At 40.6% G+C, this 21,848-nt stretch overlaps 1 protein-coding gene across 1 annotated transcript in view; it reads right to left on the bottom strand.

Annotated features, from left to right (window-relative positions):
- The window catches only part of myo3b (myosin IIIB), a gene marked incomplete at its 3' end in the record, with an annotated part of 73,069 nt that overhangs the window by 9,000 nt on the left and 42,221 nt on the right, over positions 1-21,848 (bottom strand). Inside the window, exons 25-35 of the mRNA XM_084361573.1 lie at positions 21,448-21,468; positions 20,226-20,303; positions 17,854-18,059; positions 15,170-15,281; positions 14,846-15,008; positions 14,329-14,409; positions 12,799-12,895; positions 11,434-11,488; positions 10,390-10,513; positions 722-822; positions 298-344 (exon numbers count right to left, since the gene is read on the bottom strand). Of these exons, the coding sequence (XP_084217699.1) occupies positions 298-344; positions 722-822; positions 10,390-10,513; positions 11,434-11,488; positions 12,799-12,895; positions 14,329-14,409; positions 14,846-15,008; positions 15,170-15,281; positions 17,854-18,059; positions 20,226-20,303; positions 21,448-21,468 (1,085 nt within the window). The remainder of the gene's footprint in view (positions 1-297; positions 345-721; positions 823-10,389; positions 10,514-11,433; positions 11,489-12,798; positions 12,896-14,328; positions 14,410-14,845; positions 15,009-15,169; positions 15,282-17,853; positions 18,060-20,225; positions 20,304-21,447; positions 21,469-21,848) is intronic.

The following is a 21,848-nucleotide window of genomic DNA, read 5'->3' as shown; positions in this document are numbered from 1 at the left end:
AAACAATATTTGCAGACGCAGCGATGAGGCGTTTTCTTAAGCACACAGATCTGAATCAGGACGTCATTTATAGTCTAAATACAAGTCAGACCTTCAACAATTAAAATCAGCATGCTGACAAAGCCATAATATGTAACACCCCCCTCTCTAATGACGCAGAGCGACCGCTCATAAAAAGCCTGTTATTTTCGGCTCTCCATTTACATTATAAGAAAACAACTCCATTTCTGGATTCTCCTATTCCACAAAGGGCCTGCTCTGTTTAGAGTTGCTGTAAGTAGGAAAGCAGTTATTTACCCAAGTTTTCTCGGCTTCCTCTTGCTCCCCTGGTAATCCAGAGTTCTCTGAGGAAAGGGCCAAGAGCACACAGTCAAAAGATGAGCAGAGAGTCATTAATTTTTAATTCAAAGTGATTTTGTGTTGAATGCGAGCAGATGCTGATAATATCAGAAGTCACAGCATAATTTTTTCTGATCAAAGGGCTCAAGTGAGTCTGATGAAGCATGCATCTTGCTCAGCTTTGATAAACCACATCAATTATTCACCGTGAAGGCAGACATCCTGACATGAAAGCAACAGATAAAGAGCATAAGCACATGTTCAAGACAAGAGGCAGAGAAGCGTGGGGGTGGGGCTCCAGGGTCTGGCACAGGTAGGTTTAATTGTATTATCATGTGGAACCAAAGTCAGACAAAGGCCTTTATCGGCACTTTGAACTCACATTTAGCTGGTTGTAGTACAGGCTGTCTTCGGGGCTGTTGAGCAGCTTGGGCTGCTGGCCCCGCCGGCGAGGAGTTCTCTGCTGCAGCTTCATCACTGGACCTGCAACAGAGGAAAAACGAGGGCAGTGATCCAACCAAGCAAAACAACAACAACAAGCACACCAGCACGACATCGGCGGTGATGACAGCAGCCGCAAACAGATTCTGCCCTCCACTTTGTAAATCTGCACCCTCGTGTGACAAAGAGGCAGAAACATTTTAAATGTACTTCGGTTTAGGTTAAAGATTATGTAATTTAATCGATGAGCTGACTCAATATCAGCTTAACGTTGCAAGAATACACACACATGAACCACGTCTAATTATATCTCTGCTCACAGGTGCAGCAGACTGCAGTTCAATTTACTAAATAGCTGCAGTGGAAGAGGTAGAGGTGGGACTGTGGCGCGCGGTAGTGGATACACTTTCACTTTCCCGTGACCACATAAAGAGGGAAGTGATTCTTGAGTGTGTTTACACTGAGGCTCAGATCAAGTGAAAACTGATGCAGTGCCAGTTACAATGTAGGCATGACAGCTGTGACCGTCTCGACAAATCATGTACCTCGTTTAAGCGTGTTTCAAAGACAGAAAACAACCACCTACTGAGATGAATAAAAAGAAAGTCGCTACTATCGTTTGCTAACGGTCCTGATAAAAAATAACACTGTGATGACACTTTGATGACGCTAAGAAAGTGGTAAAAATCATATTCATTACATGGATCTGTATTTTAATATTACTTAATAATAGGTTAGACAGTTTTAATACATTTAGTTTGGGAAGAGAAAAAGTATTTTGTTTTAATGCATCAAACATTTGTGTCAGTGAGGAGTTAAACATTATCTTGTATCTTTATTGAGAACGGGTGTAGAGAGTTGCTTAGAGTCTTTTTTGAGTCTTTCACCAAGTGCTGTTTTTCTGCTGAAGACGGTTTTCTGAAGTACATGAGGAACAGAAGAGCTCAGAATAAGTCTTACACAATATTTTTGGTTTGGGACAATAGCATTAGTGTTGAGTGATAAATAGTATTTTCACCACCATTGCGATACAAACATGTGTAGTACAGATGTTGCAAAAGACTGCCTGAAATTGGAGGAATTACAAAAATCATTTTATTTACAAGTGCCATGCATTCACACTCAGCATGAGCAAAAGTTGAAGCCCCAGCAAGCCATCAGCTCCCCTCACATTAAGTGGCGTCTATTTGGTGGCGGCTGCGAGGTTAGCTACAGTAGCATGATGTCTGAGGGAGGAGAGAAGAGCTAAAATGGGCACTTCAGTGTTGTTTTTTTTAATCATATTGCTTTCACAGTATTGATCAATGTTATCGTACATCAGAATATCCTCATATTGAGCGGGCCTAAATAAGATCAGGGTCAAGTAGCAGGTTCTTAACACATTGCAGCTGAAATAAGCCAATATATTAAAGTAGATCCACTGCAGAGATATAATGTAAAAGAATCCAAAAAACAACAACAGTAAGATATTTTGGGAAATACGTTTATTCAGAGTTATATGAGAAGATCGATAGCAATCTCATATCTGTAATTTACACACAGCCAGCAGCCAGTTAGCTTAGCAATTAAGACTGGAGCCAGGGTTAAAAGCTTAAAAATAATAGAAAAATCAGCGTATCAGCACCTACAAAGCCTGTAAATCATGAACATGTGGTTCAACCCCCATAAAACCACAACTTGACATTTTTACACTTCAGTTTTTGTAGTGATTAAACAAATGAGGTTTAAAATATCAGTGCGAGCTAGTGAGCTTTAGAGAGCTGCCTTTGTTGCCTTTGGCCAAAGCCAGGCTGTTTTCCTCCGTTTCCAGTCTTTATGCTAAGCTAAGCTAACTGACTTCCGGTTGTAGGTTCGTATCAATCTTTTCATCTAACTGCTGGCAAGAAAGCAAATAAGAGTCATTTCCAAAATGTCTGAGTATTCCTTTAAAGGATCAGTTTACCTAAATCAAAATCTATATTTTTCACATTTCCCTTTTTCATCATACTGTAGTTTTGTAATTAATTGGTAAGATTTGACAATTAACTCCTAGCGCTGGTTCTTGAATTTGTTCCACTCAATATTATTTGAACCTTGCCCTGCCTAGCTAACTAACAACGGAGAAAGTTGCACAATCCAAAACGATATGAACCACCTACTAGGTTTGCATTTCAGGTCAAGAAAAACCTGCTATTTTTTTCTTGGATCCAGCTGGGAACATACTTTTCAGGTTACAAACCAATTTATTTTTTGGTTGAAATGCTCCAAATGGTTCCAAATTAGTTTTGCGAACTGGAACAGAACCGGTTAAATTTTGATTGAAAAAGGGTTTGTAACTAATAATGTTGTTGCTGCCCCAGTACAATGGCAGAATATAACATTTAATTTATGGTGATTTGGATTAATTGACCCTTTAAAATCCGACAATGACTCAGCAGATCTAGGAGTCTAGATGTAGATGTTAACTCTCCTACATCCTGCTGAAATCACTGACACAAATGTGAGCCGTGGCTAATCTGTAAAACAGAAAAATAAGTCATTTACACATTCAGATTCCCAGGGAATTATGCATTGCACCACAGAAAGTGAAATGTTATTGATGACTTACTAAAGATAATGACTTATTATTCAAACAAAAGACAATCATGACAGCTCTTTTACATTCTTCTACTACAGCACCGGCTGGGTTTCAAAATTTATAGGTTACAAAAGTGTGTTTTAAAGCCAAGACACCTTTACAAGGAGGCATCTATATTTAATGTCAGATAACGTTTCATCTTCTTTGCCTACGTTTTTGGGTGAGACAGGACATTTCTTCATCATCTCTTGCTACCTCGGCTGCTCTACCTTGACTAAAGCTGCATTTGCTTTTTCCATCTTAACACTACTTTGTACTCACTTTGAACAGACCTCATCACATCTCAATCCTATACATCAAAGAGCAAGCTCCCCCCGCCAACTCTCACCCACTCCCCCCATCTTTCCTCGGCTTTCTTGATGTTATTCAAACCAGCACAGGTTTACTAAAGTCACACTTTGTAAATGCCCAGAAAGTTCCTCTCAGGTCTGAGATATTAGTGAACTTTTACCGTGAATCTTATCTATCCATGCCTCAGAGGTGTTAATACTGTGTGAATCCTTGTCACCCCAGAATATGTGGGGATATTTGGATAGATCTCATGCACTGAGGAAAATAGCTGAGAAAAAAAATAGCTGTGTGTACTTCTTCTAATCAAGTAGCTCAATTTGGCGGCATCAAAAGCTCTTAGGTTTAAATATTAATATTGTGATTGAATTGTACAACGTTGCTGCTTAGAGCTACTGCATCTTCCTGGCATGTTGTAATGAAAAGAAAATAAACCAGCACAAAGAAAATGTTTGCACCTTACTGTTTAGTTAAACAATGTCTGTATGTAGGACATTGTTCTGCTAATGATGCAGAAATGGATTTGATAAACAAATGTTTTATTCCCCTGAAATTGCATCAAAGAACTCAATCACAAATAATAAATCCTCACGTCCTTGAACGAAGTCTCAAAATGCAATCATATTGTAAAACAGACTGCGTTGACTTTATTTCTGTCTTTTGTTTATCTGAAAATATTTAAAAAATAAAAAATAGCAACTCCACAAATCCACAAAAAACTACGCACTGACTCATAACTGCGTGATTATAATCGCTTTATTGGTTCTCTGACTTTGCTTCTAGCGCTATTATCAGATTTATAATTTTGAATCATTCAATACTGGTTTATGGCAAAATACTTGCAAAACTAACAACATTACCTTCAGCTAGCATGCTAACACGCTCAACAAAGATGGTGAGCATGGTAAACATTATACCGGCGAAAAATCTGAATGTTAGCATGTTAGCATTTAGCTCAAAGCAAAGTATTTGCTCCAGCGTCACAGAGACTGCCGACTCTTGAGTATTGTTTTTATGGTCAAGATAACTTAAACTGACTTTTCTATGACTGGCCAGTGCCCTTGAACAAAGCTTGTGTTTCGGCTTCCATAAATGATTACTTACTTACTCTTAAACGATTCCTACCTCTCCGTAGGAACCAGATTAAATAATACCGTCATTTCTCTAATGTACACAGGATGAATCTGGGACTGTGGTTGGTACAATCGGCCTGTATTTTAGATTGTAGAAAATAATTGCATTTTAAATCACACTTGCCAAATTTGGTTGAGGTCTTGATTAGATATTTTCCTCTATACTGATACTGCTCAGCTGCAGACCTGAAGCCCAAACCAGGACTCACGGGGGTTTCAGCATCACCATTTATCCATTCTGACCTGCAGCGATTAGAGCGTGTAGCAGATCAGAGGATGGGTCAGGCCTCCCATCTCTGTGCCTCTGTTTGGGAAATCACTGCCATTTGATCCAGGCCAGCCCCAGAGGAATGCTGCTCCTGCAGATATATTACAGGCGAGGAGGGCTGCCAAACTGGCTTCTGGCATGGGAGAGTGCGGTTTGGACATGGGCAGGCAGAGCTGGGAAGGGGTCAGACAGTGGCTCACACCGGGGGTTTGCTAAATGATCGTGGGTAATGTGTGCTGTTTGGGGTGGGGAGGAATAATGGTCGACTGGGAATACAGAGGCAGCGCGGTTCATACAATATTGATTTCTCCGTATCAAAAGAAAGCCAAGCAGAGTTTGCTCGTCTTGGTGAGAAGACTTACATATTGTACATGTTTGCTTCTTGAGATAAAAAGGGCTGCAATTCTTTTTGAGATAGGTGTTTCTTTCATTTTCAAAGAGCAGCAGATGACTCGTATTACATCTCTAAATACCACTTTGAAATCCCTGGAAAATCAGAATGCTTCTCAGAAACAACATAAAAGAGCTGCTAAAAGGGATTTTTAGTGGAATAAATTAGAGATGTATCGATTTACTTCCAAAATCACGTGCTGCAATCACCTGACTTCTCCCAGACCACAGAGAACCACTTGGGCTTTGTTTATTCAGATGGAGGGAGCAGAGGCACCAAAAGGCATGGATTATAAGGAAAAATCATCAGTAGGGGCCTTTGATGTCTAAATGAGGCATGTGCAATCCAGACCCCTCTCTTTACCTCACAACCGCCTCCTCTCTCACACACACACACACACGTGCACGGTACATAAACCCAGACACATGAACACAAACTAACGCAGGCATTATCCCTCAAACAAAGACTCCAAACAGATATCTGAAGAGGATTTCCAGAACTTCTCCTCTGAGATTTATTACCGCTCTCGTCATTTTGGACATCATTCTTAAATAGCAACACTCATGTGCTTTAGATTATAAGACAAACTGTTCAAGTCCTGCAGATAATGTTGAGAAAGAGTAGTTCCTGCATCTGTTTTCACTAATGCAAGCAGAGGATGTTGTTACTTACAACCAATTTTTCACACTGAAATCAATCATTTCCCCTGACAGCAGATTTGGAACTTTGACTCCAAAAGAAATGTTTGTGTGGAGGGAAGAAAAAAAGTGTCTGAACTTAGAGGAAGTCAATCATTTGTCAGAGACATAATACATTTAAGTTAAAACTGTGACCCAGCAGGATGAGTAAAAAGTAAGAAGTGAGGAGGGAGACGTGAATGACAGAAAACCAGGCCAAAAATAGATAAAATATGCAAATCGATGGCATTAAGCCTTTTCTCTGCTGATCAGTGGGATTTCTAACAATTTTATTAAATAATAATGCTTCACTTATCTATATAAAACTGCATTTTGTCAACAACAATGACAAACTAAAGAGAAAAAAACTTTGTTCAACTACATCAAACGAGTCAATCCTCATGTGAAATTACAGAGAACTTGGAGCATCATTTTTCCACCTTGATTTTACGTCTGAGGAGATTATTCTGTTGGAATTGTGATGATGAGTAGTTTGGAAGTACATCCTGTTAACTACTCCCACTGACATTAAGAGGATTACGTAGGTAGCGTCAGACAGAGGCAACTCCTTCCGTTAAGTTGAGTCTTTCCTATCCCTTCCAAATCTCTGCTGCCGCTACGTCGAGCCTGTAATTTGCCTAAAACTGAAGGCATCCGGTTGAGACGCTGCGATATGTGGAGACAGACAGATCAATCAAAAAGGCTGAGAGACAGCGAGAGGGTGGGAGCGTATTTGTCTAGAGAACACGGAGAGGGTGGATCATTTGTCTGGCAGATGCATGTTGATATGGTGATGCTGCTGCTGCTGCTTTGCTGGTGGTGGTGGTGGTGGTGGTGGTGGGTTGTGTGGAGCAGCACCTGGTGGCTGCAAACCTTGTGGGAGGACATGTGGGAAGACGCTTAAGTGCTGAGGGAGGGAACGAGAAGAGAGGAAAGTGAGATGTACTGGTGAGTGTGGGTTTGACCTCAGTGTGGCTAAAAAAACAACGTGCACATTTCCAACGAGCTCTCCCAGCTGCAGCTATAAAGCGCTCAGAGAGCTCAAGGCGACAAACAAAATCAATTCTTATTGACTTTACCCTCTTATGCACTGAGGGGATGTAACTATAACCAATAAGTCAACATGAACTCAAACTATTCTTCGCAGCCTTTTCATTTTTCTCTTCTCTCATCCCTTCAAACGACCAGGTTAACTATCTTGCGAGGCGCAGAGGTAATTGGTCTCTGTGTTGTGGCTCCATTTTATCACTGTCTCTCTCTTGACATGTATGTTTACCACAACTATAATCTTCAAAAAGCCTGTTAACATAAGTAGCTCAGCTTTCATAAACCATAAAGTCAGCTCTGACTGATCCTCAGCACCATCCTGTTTACCACGCTGAGGAGCATAAGCAGCACTCTGATCATATCTGCTGCTTGCTAGCAAAGGCTTTCTTTCTGCGAGCGCCTCTTTGACTCATTTCCAAACATGTTGTATTAATATTCAGGCTTGGGAGACAGGTGATGAGAGGTGGCATCGTCTTGAGCGTGCAGCTCAGGCACGCGCCGTGTGTGTAACTTTTTCACTGACAAAAACATGAGAAGTCAAAGGTTTGTGCTGCAGACAGCGCCTGGAGTACAAAGTGCTTTAATGCTCTCTTTCCACCATAAAATGCAACACTGCGGGTATTTTGCTAAAGAGTGAGAAAAGCTGCATAGCCCAGTGTCAGATATAGAGTGAAACAGACATCTATCCAAATCATCTCACTGCCTGGCCTGCTTTGTTTCACACATGAAAGAAAAGGCTGTGCTGAGGATGTCACTTGCAACGCTAGGCTTTGTTAAATCACTTAGAAAAGACCCAACGTCGGTCAAACACATTGAGAGGTTCCAGGTCATGCCCCGGTGTTTTGGCATTAATGGGAGCAGGGTGTGGAGTGTGTGCGAGTGTCTGGAGGGGTGGGGTAATTCGATTTCCATGGCTAATTTTCTGTTTTTCTCCACTGGTGTCCTGAAACACTCCAGGTCGAGTTCCAGCCCGAGTGAGTCGACGCGATCACCAGAGGCGACAGCAGGATGAGACACAGGAAGGAGCCTGGTCTCCAAACATCTGGCAGGGCAAGGCTTCCATGACTCGCTCAACCTCGGGATGAAAAAAAAGGGCCCTCAGATCTGCGGGGATCAAAGTGTGCCCTGGGTGCCTGAGCCACCGTGGCCTCCCTCAACATATTCAAATGGGGTTTCCTGAAAGAAGCCGGAGCCACAAGCAGACCTTGGAACATAAACGAGGCAGGAGAAGAGGCGATGATGAATACCTGAAAATCTGTGTGCTCTCTGCAAAAAATAAGTAAAGAGCTCGTAAAGCCCATGGCGGAAGAGGAAGAGGACTTTTCTTTATTTTGTCAGGATATTTTAATAGAATATAAGTGAACTCAGATATGAAACGTTAGCTCAAGGCAAATTTAGTCAGTGTAGAGACTCTTTACCTAATACTATAAAGTAGTAGTGAAAGAGAGAGTCTGACAAACTGCAATAAATGATTCTAATGACATTTACCATAAAAGAATAGGTTACATTAAGTCAGTGGTTCCCAACCTTAGGGTGGAGAGCCCCAAAGGGTCGCAAACAATCTCCTTCTTTAAGTAAGTTTCTGCTTTCTCTTGAGTTGTTGAAGTTTTATGTTGTTAAGAAGAGTGAAACAATTTGCGATAGTGCATTAAAATACTGCAACTAAAACTTCAATTTTTTTTGGGAAATCAAAGATTTTTAGAAGATACAGCATCAACATTATTTCTTCTTATAATCCACAGACACTAATTTCAGGAAAATTATTGTAAATCCAAAATTGATTTCTATTAGAAACAGGTTTAAATTCTCCTTAAGTCGAGACTGAAAGCACTTTACGATGGAGATTTTTACTAGTTATGCTCTAAGGGATAAAGGAGAAAAACTTTAAGTTCATCATCTAACTTTTTTCTTTCATATTTTTGCTTTTTTTCTCTGTAAAAATCAGACACTTTGACATCTTTGTGCATTAAAAAAATTGTTCAAATCAAACAATCGGGCAATTCATGCCATACTGAGGCCATAGCCTGGACATAGGGGTCACGAGACAAAAAGGTTAGTGATCAGTGCATTAGGTAATACAGCACAAAATAGTGCATTGTGCTACATTTCATGGTTTCAAAGCTTTACTTCTAAGGTTAAATAGCAAAGAAAACATCTATATACTGTATATTTAAACTGAAAGGGATGCTAAGTGCAAAGGAATGTGACATTTACATATGAAACAAAACATCCTACGTCCTCATCTTGAGTTTCAAACTTGAAAAAACAAAACAAAAAAACAAAAAAGATAATTCAGCTGTTATTTCAAAACTGTGTTAGAAAATGACTCTGGTGACGCAGGACAAAACCTTTGAGCAAAATGCCCTCATACTGGCTTTAACAGCACAGTTTCCCTCCATAATCACTCTGACATTATAAATTCATCAAACACTGCCTCCCTTCAGCAGCAGTGATGCCTGGGAGCGGGGGTCACCTGTACGCAGCATTACCGAATTAGCCGCTATCTAACCCAGACCTGCTGTGGCGTGCTGACACTAATCCCGGGCCCGCTAGAGAGCCCTGTCTGTGTTACATTATCATGTCTAATCCCCGTAATCTCTCAGCCGCGCTGCTAAATGCTATTTCACCTCCGTCTCTTACCTCATACCCCTCTAATAACATTAATGAAGGGCCGGGCACCCATTACCCAGGCTACCCCAGTGGTGACGGCCGTAATCGGAGGCCCCCTGCGCAGCCACCCACTCAGCCTTCCAGGCAGCAGGAATTAATGTAATTCATCGCCTGGGGCAAAAAGCAAACCAAACATATGTTCAACAAATCAGGGGTTTGTGTATTTTCTTGTCACCGTTACTGTGCAGGTCTATTAGAGTCATTGATGAGATCCTTAGTGAAGGGCTCGCCGTGCGGGAGAATGAGCGCTTTGAAGTGCTCGTGCCACTTCGAAAGCCCCCCCGCTTGCCATGAGACGTTTATGATGAGCTGACCTGGGTTATTAAAATACCGCAGAAATGATCACCCATAATGCTTCTCTCTTTTTGCTGTCAACAGAGAATGGCAGCAGAGGATTGGCTGGGATGAAAGGTTGAAAGGGGCCCCGTATTAAAAATGGCACTTTATCCATTAAAGCGGGATTTCTGCTGTCTCTTTGTGTAATTACCTGCACCCGCCAGCTCTGTGCTTGGGCTTACCTTGTTTACACTGCATGTCTCGCAGCCTAGCTGTCTCCCTGCAAGGCTTCGTTACACTGTCTTCTGCTCTGCCTTTGTCTCTCTTGATGTCTTTCACTTGTCTGTCTCGGCTGTCGAGGCCAACCTTGAAAGAGGAGGCGTAAAAAACACACCCAGAAGAGAAGAGCAATGTCAATGAAGGCAGTGGATAAATAGACACAAGTTGAAGCAAGCCCCATAATGTGTTTTTTTTTTTTTTTTTTTTTCAATTTAGTCATGTAGACGCAGTATTCATTTATTTACAATTTACAATTTGGCACTCATATAACTCAAACCCATTAATGTGCTTTGCAATGTTAATCAAATGCTAATGCAATTGCATATCCCCCTTTACTAGCCCTACCTCCTAGCAAACAGCACCACACTGACTTAATTGTGAGGGTAAAAAACAGCTCATACAGACTTCCTCTCATATTTAATTTTATCTTTGAATAAAAGAGCTATAGGAAAGTATTAATCTGCTTAACATTTCTAAGTACATCCTCCAAAGGATTTTGCTTTTTTAATCTTACATATGCTCAGCAGAGTTACTGGCAAAAACTGTACATTTTCCTCATTTCATCCTTTCAACATCAAATGGTGAGCAGCAAAAATTGGATCAGACTTCAAAGACTGTGATGTGCTCCAAGTCACGGAGTGGCTCTTCTATTTCACATATTGAATCCGAGCAGGATATCAAAGTGCTACCAAAGAACCTCAGGTCTTTACTAAAAAAGGGGTCTAACATCTGTAGAAAGAGGAGCGCAAAGACAAATCACCTCGGGGAAGAGCGAGCATTTATTCTCAGCCGTGAATTTCCAGCCTTTTGATTCTCTCGTTCCCGTACCACCCTGTCTTCTCCGCTGAGATGGTGGTTGGAGCAAGAGAACTCTTTTGTCTCAAGGACTCAAAAAATTCCCAAAGAATAATCTGGGTTAAAGCTGCTTTGTAGAGGAGCAGCGTTTTTTTTACATACACGGCTAAAGTCAGGCGTAAGAAAATGCTCATTGATATTCTGTTACTTACGTTTCCTCTTTGTATGTGATCTGCATGTGCCTCTTTGCTCTTCGGGCTGTTAGACCTGTGAAAGGAAGAAGCATTTTTAACTGAAATGAACACATATTGTTTAGATTATTACATATTAATACAAAGATGAAGATGATTTGTCTTCTGGTTTATGATTATGCAATTTGCAGAGAGCGAGACAGAGACATGTTGGTGTGTTCTGTTGCATTATTCAAAAAAACAAAGAGAAAGACACAACATCTGCAAACACAATGCTGCATGCCAGTTGCAGTCATGCTTTGAATCTAGAAAAACAAAATCTCATCCAGTTTGGACTCGGTGATGCAACTGGAGGCTCTTGCTGTTTGGATGCAAACACAGAATTCATGCGTGGCGGAGAGAGGAGGGATATCAAAAGGGAAAAGAACAGCATGTAGGTGAGAACATAGATCTTACAGGAGGAAAATGGGCCAAATCATGTCAAAATAAATCTATATGGAGAGATTCCAACACTGATTAAACAGAATTGTTAAGTGGAGGTTTGAAGTTTTTCTCACCAAGGAATATGATTGTAAACACGGAGAGAAAAATCCCAGATGAGGCTGCGCTCGGTTCGAGTATACAACAAGCATAACATTTTCAGATGTGTAAATCTAGTATTTTTGGAGCTTGAGTCTGGAGAGACGCACAGCGTTGACCAAAAGTCACCCAAGATTTGAGATTTCATTGATACACACAAGTATTTGTTATTACCGTGATTTTCGTGAGCTCCTTTTTAGAGCTACTGTACATAGAAAAAAATCTCTCAACACCCCAAATCATCCAGGAATACTTCTCCTCTTAAACACATTTTAGCATGTCATTTGTAATAACTGATATGTGTGAGTTGTGGTGCGGAGGGAAGCTAAACGCGGCCCCAAAAACCCGCCATCGACACCACGTGTGCTGCTGTTTGCTCGGTGGCTGCTCTCCTGCTTAGCACATACTTTCTTAATGACCGGCCTGCCCATATGCTGAATAAACACAAAGTCTTCGGCTCGTACATCTGGAGACCAGTGCAGCGCCCAACCCCATTTGTGGTCAGACAAGTGTGCTATCTTGGTGGAAAGATATTTATTACGTTTATAAAACTGAAAGAGGTGGTGCTCAGGGAGGAGCTTTCTCTTCTGCTTGAAACAACAAGTACATTACAGGGCAAGAGGAGGCTTAATGTGAGTGACAGGTATGCGAGACCTTTTGCTCAATCCGCCGTCTCTAATGCCGGTCTTATTTTAGGTCAGATTTGAAGCCTATTGTTTGCTCTGTAAGAAGAAACAATAAAGAAAACACAGGAAAATTTCGCCTGATGAGAATAGACCCTGAAGGACAAGAGATGTCAAAGCTCACCCTGTACACCCCTCCTTGGTGGTCTTTCCTGCAGCCTCAGGGTGACATGTGTGCCTCTGGGGTCCATGGTCCCGACGCACCCGATGGCCCCTGTAAGCTGCAAGGGATATGAATGTCAGATGTGCTCTCACTTTACTCCCTCTGATATAATTTAAACAACATAAACATAGTCCACTGAGGCAGTTATCGAACGTAATCGAAGCAATTAACACAATTTACAACAACTTATTGAAGCACTCAAACAGTATTAAAAACATTGCATTTGCTTGGAGGAAGTGAAATGTGTTTAGCATCCGTCTGAGGAGTTTAGTGCAGCAGTGGGAAAACATCATGTGATTATTGAGACATACTGCGCTCAGATGGATGGTAAACGGAGCCCGCTGACTTGCTCCATCAACCGGCTTTGTGTTTTTCTTGTAAAATTATATGCGCAGGAAAAGAAAGCTCAAGTACATTGTTGAGCCGCGGTTCCTATTTTGCATGGTCTAATCTGATCGATGGTGAGCATGTCCCCCAGGCCCCGCTGAGATCTGAGAAGCCACCAGGCTCATGCATTTGAAAGGCATCTGTTTATTTTCAGAATGCAAATGCAGCCCACCTCAAAGGCTATAAGCTGCGGAGAACACACAATGTGAATGTGCTGGAGTGCTCCGCCGGGGGGCTGAGGCCCCACTTATGTCAGGTTCAGGTTCTCCCCCCACCCTGAACCCCAGCGGCCACACACAAACACATCTCTCTAAAGAGAAAGACAGCGGCGACAGAGAGGCTTTCCTCACACCAAAACCATGTTTACCCATTCTGCAGCATTATTTACAAGGGCTTTAATGGAGGACATTTACACAAGGTGTGCAGGCGACTGAGATGCTCCATGTGCCAGATGAGGGCAGCCCTTAGGAGAGCTGGGGGAAACAATGCCAAATCTCCTCCCCCTGCCCTCCTCTCTCCTGCCCCTTTTGGCACCCTCCCTTGTCCTCCAGTGAGAGGCTCCAAGGAGGGGGGGGAGGAGGGGGGACCCGGGAAGGTTAATGTGCCCACTTTGATCTTCGTCAAGGCACACTGAGTAAGAATTAATTTACATTTCAGATGAAAAGGTTGACAGTATAAAAAGGCATCTTGTTTCTGGTATGTGAGAGCTGTGTAATAGGCCAGGAATTTGAGAGAGGAAGTCGTGAGGAAACAGAAGGGATAAGCCCCTCTCTTGCCTTTACTGGGAAAGAGATGAAAGGAAAAAAGGATCTCAGTATGCACTGTTCTTCTGAAACATGGGGACCAAATGCTGCCCAAACTTTCAAAAGCTTTTCTTTATGCATTATTAATTAATTATTACTGTTTCGTAGGCCACTCATTGAGATCAAAAAGGTGTTTCACAAAGATGTAAGGTTTTTCAGGCCTTTATCCCTTTTTTGCTTTTGAGAATGTAAGAAAAAGTGGTGCGAATTTACACCAGACACAGGACAACATGAGAAATTCCAGATGTCTGCTCTTGAATATATGAAGAACTTGAGGAGAAAAATGCAAAAATGTCTTTACCTGACTGAATGCGGACAGCTGCCACTTCCCGCTCCTTTTTTATTTGCTTGAGGTTCTGCCGAGCAACGTAGCCCCTCCAGGCTGGAGAAAGAGATAGAGACAGTGTGTGTGTGTGTGTGTGTGTGTGTGTGTGTGGAAGAGATTGCTGACCTGCCTCTGTGAAACAAAATAGACTGCACATACTACACAAGATCCCACTTCAAAACACTGCTAAACCAGGTGGCAGAGGGATGGATCCCTTTGAACTCTCTGAGGTCTTATTGTCTGCTCTGAAGCATTGCTCTTAACCCTCGTGGGTCAAGCTGTGGTTATCAAACTCATCTCTTTTATGAAGACTCGCCGGCACATAATAGACTAGAGGTCATTAAGAAACCAACGGTCGAATTCACATCAAATTTGCACCTGTTTCATCGTTACCTGATAAAAGAATTCATCAGAATTTTCATGTTAATTTGTACTTTTTTTAAATTCAACTGAATAATTTCTTCTGTTTACTGTTTAATTGACACCGGCGTACCTGACTGGATGATGATGGCCCCGCGGCTTCTCTTCTCCCTCTCTTTTCGGTAACGTCGGGCGCCCAGCCAGCCTTTAGTGTAAGCTTGCATTACAACCACCCGAGCTATCACCTCCCTCAGCAGCAGGTTCAGCTGCTCCACATGGTAGTACCTCAGAAAAACCTGCCAGGATGTTTATACCAGGTTAGATTATCACAGTTTAGATCTCTGTACTCTCATTTATACATGTTTCTGGTACATGTTATAATTATCAGAGGTAAAATGTTGAACACAAAAACAGATATCTTTATTGTTTAATATTTTCTGTGTAGTCATGATGCTACCTTTGTTGTCCCCAGCACCCAGCCTTCCAGTTTGGCCCGCTGAAGGATGGCAACAGTGTTTTCTCTGCTGGTCTCAGGCATCTGGTGAGCCCGAAATGCAAGGTAGTAATATCTATGAGAGGAGGCAAAGGGAAAAACAATGAAAAATATGATCTGTTGATGTTATTCTTGCAGAGTCGAGTTGGAGCTGATGGTGAAATCAAGTGTTCAGATCAGAAAATGAAACCTTAAAAAAACTTCACCAAAGATGATATTTGAAAAGAAAACTTATCTGATGCACATTTTAGGATCACTTTTCAAAAGCTTTGTTTTGCAACAGGAAGCTCATCCATAAAACAGACACACGTGTTTCCATCTTATTGTAAAGACAATATTTGAAGTGAACTTTTTGAAAAGTTGAAGAAAATGAAGAAGTGAATCAGGTGTGTCTCTGACAGCTGGAGCGAATAAACTGAGCTATGCAAAGCGTAGTTTTGTCAGAAGTTGACAGTATAGGCTGCATTACAGATGGCTGTAACAAACAGAGAAGAAGCTGTCGAGGTCACGAACTGGAAACAAACCAGTTGCTTTCCAGCTGCCGATAAACCTCAAAGAAGAAGAATAAGAAGGAATTGATGGAAGAGCTGCAAAGCAGTATTAATAATGGAGTATTGTTACTTAGATCACTGTCTTAAAACCTTTATAATTAAAACCAAAACTATCAGCATTGCTAGACACAAGGGCACGTGAAAAAAATAACGATTTTTTTGAGAAATACACTTTGCTTTCTTCTCTGGCATTAGATGTGAAGATTGACATCATCCCCATGTCAGTTATAAAGGGGAATTTTGTAAAATGTCAAACTATTCCTTTACATTTTTCTCTACTACACCTTGTGTCTACTTTGGTGCTGATTTGAAACTGTGAAATTAAGGACTACAAGTTAATTATCTAAAGTCAAGCTACAAGGATTCTCATCAAGTTCCTCATAATTGAATACAAACATGAAGCTATTCTCAAGTAACTGACAACACTTTGAAGTATCTTAACTCAACAAGAGGAGAGTCTAGATCTTAACACTTTTATCACCACAACCACTGGAAGCATCACACAGCTGGAGAATCTCCTGCTCAGCCAGAGCAAAAAAACTAGCCTGACTGAGACATGAGTCTTCAACAGAGGCTCTTTGTTGGAGCCCTTTTGACTGGATCATCGTCTCTTATTTCAGTGGCCTCAGAAAATGCCCATCAGCCGGGGCCTATCGCTGTTCATCAGCTCCACTGCGTGTTTATCGCTCACATTGTCTGGATCCGTCCCCTGATCCTCTTGTTGTAGTTTACAAAATACCAGCATAGGACAAAGTGGCTCTAACTGTTTGCTCAGGGACATCAAGGCTCCAAAACGACTGGTTCATCTCTTGTGTTCTGGCGTTGGTCAAAAAGAAGAACAACAACAAGAAGAAAAACTTCTTTGAACTCCCCTCCCCGCCTCAGTCTACAGCCTTTCATTCTAATTCCTGTTGATACCTGTTATTTCTTTGATGGTAAATACAAAGCACTGCTTGGCAACATCAGACGAGCCTTTGATATGAGAGCACAAATTTAAATCAGTTTTCACTAAAGGTGCAGTTTAGCCGTTCGGGTCTGTCTGTATGACTTCTGCCTGGCTCAGGTGGGATGATATGGATTCAACAGTGAGGTTAAAATGTAGTTTGAAGTGGTGATACACCCTCTCATTCACACACACACACACACACACACACACACACACACACACACACACACACACACACACACACACACACACTTCATGCACAGGTGGCTTAGAGAAAACAATAAAAATCCTCCAGCAAGTCTTCCAATAATCAAACACTCTTTAACCAGGACATGTGATGTGTGTCATTCACAGTTTTAGGTCACCAAAATTAAGCACAGTATTTTAAAGTTTTTCCCTAAAGCAGTGAGACTAACCAACCATCTAAAAGCTTTTTTTTCCTGCTGGCCACAAGCCCAAGTTAATTAAATTTGATATCATCCTAAAGTCTCCATATTAGAGGTGGCTGGAATATTTTTCAAAGGAAAACTGATCAAACATAAGTTTCCCTGCATTTTCCCACACTCATCTTAGTCTGTGTGTTTTCGCCTTCGCGGGGCTGCGGATGTGTAGCTATACGCTTTTTAAATATAGGGTTGGACATCAGCACTTATTAACAGTTATCATATCCTGTCCCACATTTTCAACAACAATAACAACATCCTTACGTAAAGCCGGCCTAATGATGGAGTCTTGTTTTAATTGTGGTCTAATGTAATACCGAGGGGACCTGGAGAATACGTTTGAGCTTTTCCAGGTCATTGAATTTCAGAACAAACTCTTTATGAATAGCAAAAGGAAATCCATTAAAATGCATCACCCCTTATAATCACAGTTCCTCCCTGTTTGAATTGTGTCCACATTTTCCAAGCTGGAGTATCCACCCAGTTAAAAGAGCTGTAGGATTTAGTCTTGCACTATCACTAATGACTGCCAATTAGTCAGCCTCTTGCTCTGCTCGACTTGTACCCCTATCTAATTAAAGAACCCGTGTTTTTGTGTGATGCGGAGCACGGCTCGCTTGTTCTGCACTATCTCTGGGGCTGTGTCGACGCTCAGCATGTGTGCAAGCTACAGAGTGTAGGTGCTGTCTGTCTTGACGCGGCTCTTACCTGTTGACAAACTCTTCAAACGTGATGCGGTGGGAGTAGCCCTGCCGACGGATGTTCACCGTCTCCAAGATCCCTGTGTAGCGCAGCTGCACCATCACCCTCTCCTTGCAGAAGCGCAGCGCCTGCCTGTCATCATTGGGTTTGATGCAGCGCACAAAGTGTGGCTGACCCACCACCATCTTGGACAACAAGTCCATCAGGGAGTACTGCAGACACACAATTCAATTTAGATTCAATTAATAAACAGTTGGTGGGGACAAGAAGAAGGCAAGTTATCATATAAATTCACTTTATCTTTGTCCAGTGGCTTCAGTTCAGTTATAATGATCTTAGCTTCAACTTCAAACATAAAACTTTTCCAAACATAGATGTTTTGATAAGAGTACAAGCTGAATAGTAATTAATAGTGTTAATCAGTCCCAACAGGACCTGGTAGACTTTTTTCATTCTCATAAAACAGACATAAATAAATGAATGAGCAGAGGATTAAAAAAAAATACATAAAAGCAACCGAATTGCAGAATTTTTTATTATTTTGGATTACCAGTTGTGTTAATGTCTAAAAATCGGGAGACAAGAAACAACTGTGATTGTTAAAAGCAACATTAATTAGTTTTTTGGCCTTGGGAACAGCAGAAAATCATATAAACATATCATCACCATATCAAGTTCTTAAAGATTCAGCAGACATGGATCAACATGAACATTCATGTGGAGAAGACTTTCTGGCCACCTGACAGAAATAAGTCCAATAATCACTCTGCTTTTAGCTCTGTTTTGGTCTCCAGCAACTCGTGAGAGACATATCTGTTCTTTTAGCTGCTAAACGTTGCCAACCGTATCTGTCTACCATTTAGTGCTAGCAGGTAGCATCCAGTTGGTTCTTTTTCTGATTTTTTCAGGGACTTCTGCTGCTGGAAATTACGCTAACAAGTTTGCGGATGATAAACCAAAACAATGAACTGAAAGATGCTAAAACAGTCTGTAAAGCTGAGGAGACCTATAGAAGTTATGATAATTCTATAATAATAATTCTGCTGGTTCATCACCTCGAGCTGAATTTTTCACATACTGTACCTTTAGTCATTTGATGCATTGTTAAAATTAAATTTTTGGTTAGTGCAGCTTTAAATAAGTTACAGATTACGATGAAATTACTGTAAATTCACATTAGCTGAGACAGGCCTTTATTTCTTCAACAATATTTGATCATATTATGGTTTCTGAGCTCCTGGTTGTTTTGTTTTGTTATGCCGTTACTGTCATTTGTTGTGAATACACACATCGTCAGTGTGCTTCACATTAAGAGTGGCTCAGAAAGAATAATCACCTCTGCTACCTGGAATTATACTTTACTGTGAAATATCTATGAAATGTGTTGCGTTTCATTAAAAGAAAATTAACATTAAGAAAGCAAATAAGAATTATCAGGGAGTGAGTACAGTTAACAACAGACACTCAAAGCAAACATGATGAGTCTGGCGTTGTTTCACCGGTGGGATAAATAATGTAGAAATTGAGATCACACTGAATTTACTGTGCAAGTTATCATGGAAAAACCTTTCGATCAGAATATCTTTCTGTTGTTGTAATTGGTAATTGGTGTTTCTCTGTGGATTTTAGATGCCTTTTAACTGTTTCTGCTTTAATGTGCATTTCTGTTATCAGCTGTTACAGCAGCCTCAGTAGATTAAAGTTAATGAAATTTGTATAGCTCGTAACAAGATAGTTTACAACCTGGAAAAATGTAATGAAGATTATTACTGTACATGCTCTGCCAAACTTAAAAGTCGATCTCTTGACTTTTTTCACAATTTAAGTCGGATTTGAGGCATTTCCCTGTCATTTTAGAGGCAAGCAAGAATGTAATTCATCTTACAGAGTGGTTTACGTATTTAAATATATAAGAATATTACAAATTGTTTTATTAAAAATGAATCCAACTAAAATCCTTCTTAAATAGAGGCATTTTCCAAACAACGGCATCAAAAATGCTACTTCAAAAATACAGGAAGTGAAAATGAATGAAAAACAGGTGCTTCTTCCTTGTAATAAGTAAAAAAAATGCTAAAGGAACAAGTGTCCAATATCTCACTGAAATGCTTCTTTCTAGCTAATTGTTTCTTATATTAATTGTAATTAGTTATTTGACTTTAGACATTAGACACATGTACTTAGTACGATACGATTAACAGAGTTCTGAGTCCTTTTCAACTTATTTCAAGAGCTTAATAGTTACTTCTGAGTTAAAGGTGTATTGGTCTGTTTATGTCAACATAATTATGATTTTGATTGAACATAAGAGAACACAACATGATCTAACTGCGGGTTGCTGTCAGACAGTTAAGCAGCGTAAAAGATAAAACACCTACACGGAAATATGAGGCTACAGTCTGTCTCCTCATGTTGGTGGTCTCCTCAGGGTGACGCATCATCTCCATGGTGTCCACCTAAACACAGACACTCACAGTGAATAAGCTGTATTGATGAACAGGCCACACTCAGGCCAGGAGCATCGCTGCAAATGCAGCAGATTCAAATGTGATGCAGTTTATTTGCAACCTGACGTCCTCGGTGGGCTCTGTAGAGATAAAGGTATTATTACAGCAGGTCTCCTTCCTCTAAATGGGCCAGTTGGGAATACACAGCTGTGCTAACTGTGCCGTCTGTATAACATAGCACCATAAACACTTAAAACTAACAATCTAGAGAATAATTCTGCACTGCTGTGGGGCATGGGAAAATTGCACAGCGTTCTGAGTAATGAGACTAGCCGTCACCAAGCAGACAGTCATTCCGACAACGACGGATTAACGAGGACACAATATAAGCTTTCTAATGGCCTTCGCAGTTCATGGCTTCATCAAAATTAATGATGCAATAGATATTTTATGGTAAGTCTATGAAGCAAAGTGAATATCTTAACACTTTATTTCATCCTCGTACAGAAAAAGAAAGGTATGTCAAACAATCTCTGGGTTACATGAAGGGAGGAATCAGATGCCTCGACACAAGTACAAAAGGTTATCTAGGACTCACTTCCACTTCTCTAACAAGCCTCACACTACTTTAATCTGGTCGTACTGGTAACTTTGTAAGTGTCAGTTTCTGTCAACTTTCCCCCAGCTCTGATTGAGAACATGACGGCATACATATTACATCAATGACACCGAGTTGTTACCAAGAAGCCCGTTCTTGTTTGAGAATAACTGAGTGGGTGCTTAGAGGAAGTTCAACAAAGTTCTTTCTTCTGCGGTTATTTTGGCCTGTGTTTGTGTGCCACATTAAGTATTTCTATAATCTAAATAGATACATCACAGAGCATTTGTTTACAGTAATGATGCAGAATTGTGGCAGTACGAGAAAATAGTTCAAAAGAAATGATTTACATTTTCCAAACCCAGACTCTGATTGATGTTAGACGAGTGAAGCTGCACACATTTCAAAGTTAGTGACGCAAAGCTGAAGTTTCACTTTGGATTACAATGAGAATCAGTTAATTTCAGTGAATTATGCATTCTGCTCATTTGTCTGTTTAATTTTGTAAATATATTGAGATCTATAAACTTGTACTGTTTACAACAGAAATCTTACCTTCAATAGGTATTTGGGAGACTGAGTACGGCACACGAGTGACATGGAAATGAAGGAAGAGAGAATTGGATAGACAGGAAGTAAAGAAGCTGAAATTCACATTTAAGGGTTTTTTCACTGAAAATCATAATGTGAAGACTTTAAAAGACTGTAAAAATACTTCCATAATGGACAAAGATGCAGTATTTTCAGTTTCATATCTTACAAACATTATGATTTTACCAAATGCTGCCCCTTAAATAAGGTAAAATAGACCAGTGTTGTTAAAAGTACCAAAGATATGTTAAAAATATTACTCTGGCAAAATTAAAATCACCCATACAAACAGAACTTTAGTAAAGCTCTTAAAGTCTTAAGTATCAAAAAAGTAATGTTCTGGCAATAAATGTACTTAAGCATCA

This window comes from Pagrus pagrus, assembly GCF_965226575.1.
Source record: "Pagrus pagrus genome assembly, chromosome: 9".
In the NCBI taxonomy this organism is placed as follows: domain Eukaryota; kingdom Metazoa; phylum Chordata; class Actinopteri; order Spariformes; family Sparidae; genus Pagrus; species Pagrus pagrus.
Note: the sequence above shows the minus strand (reverse complement) of the source record. Positions and strands in the feature narration are given on the sequence as shown.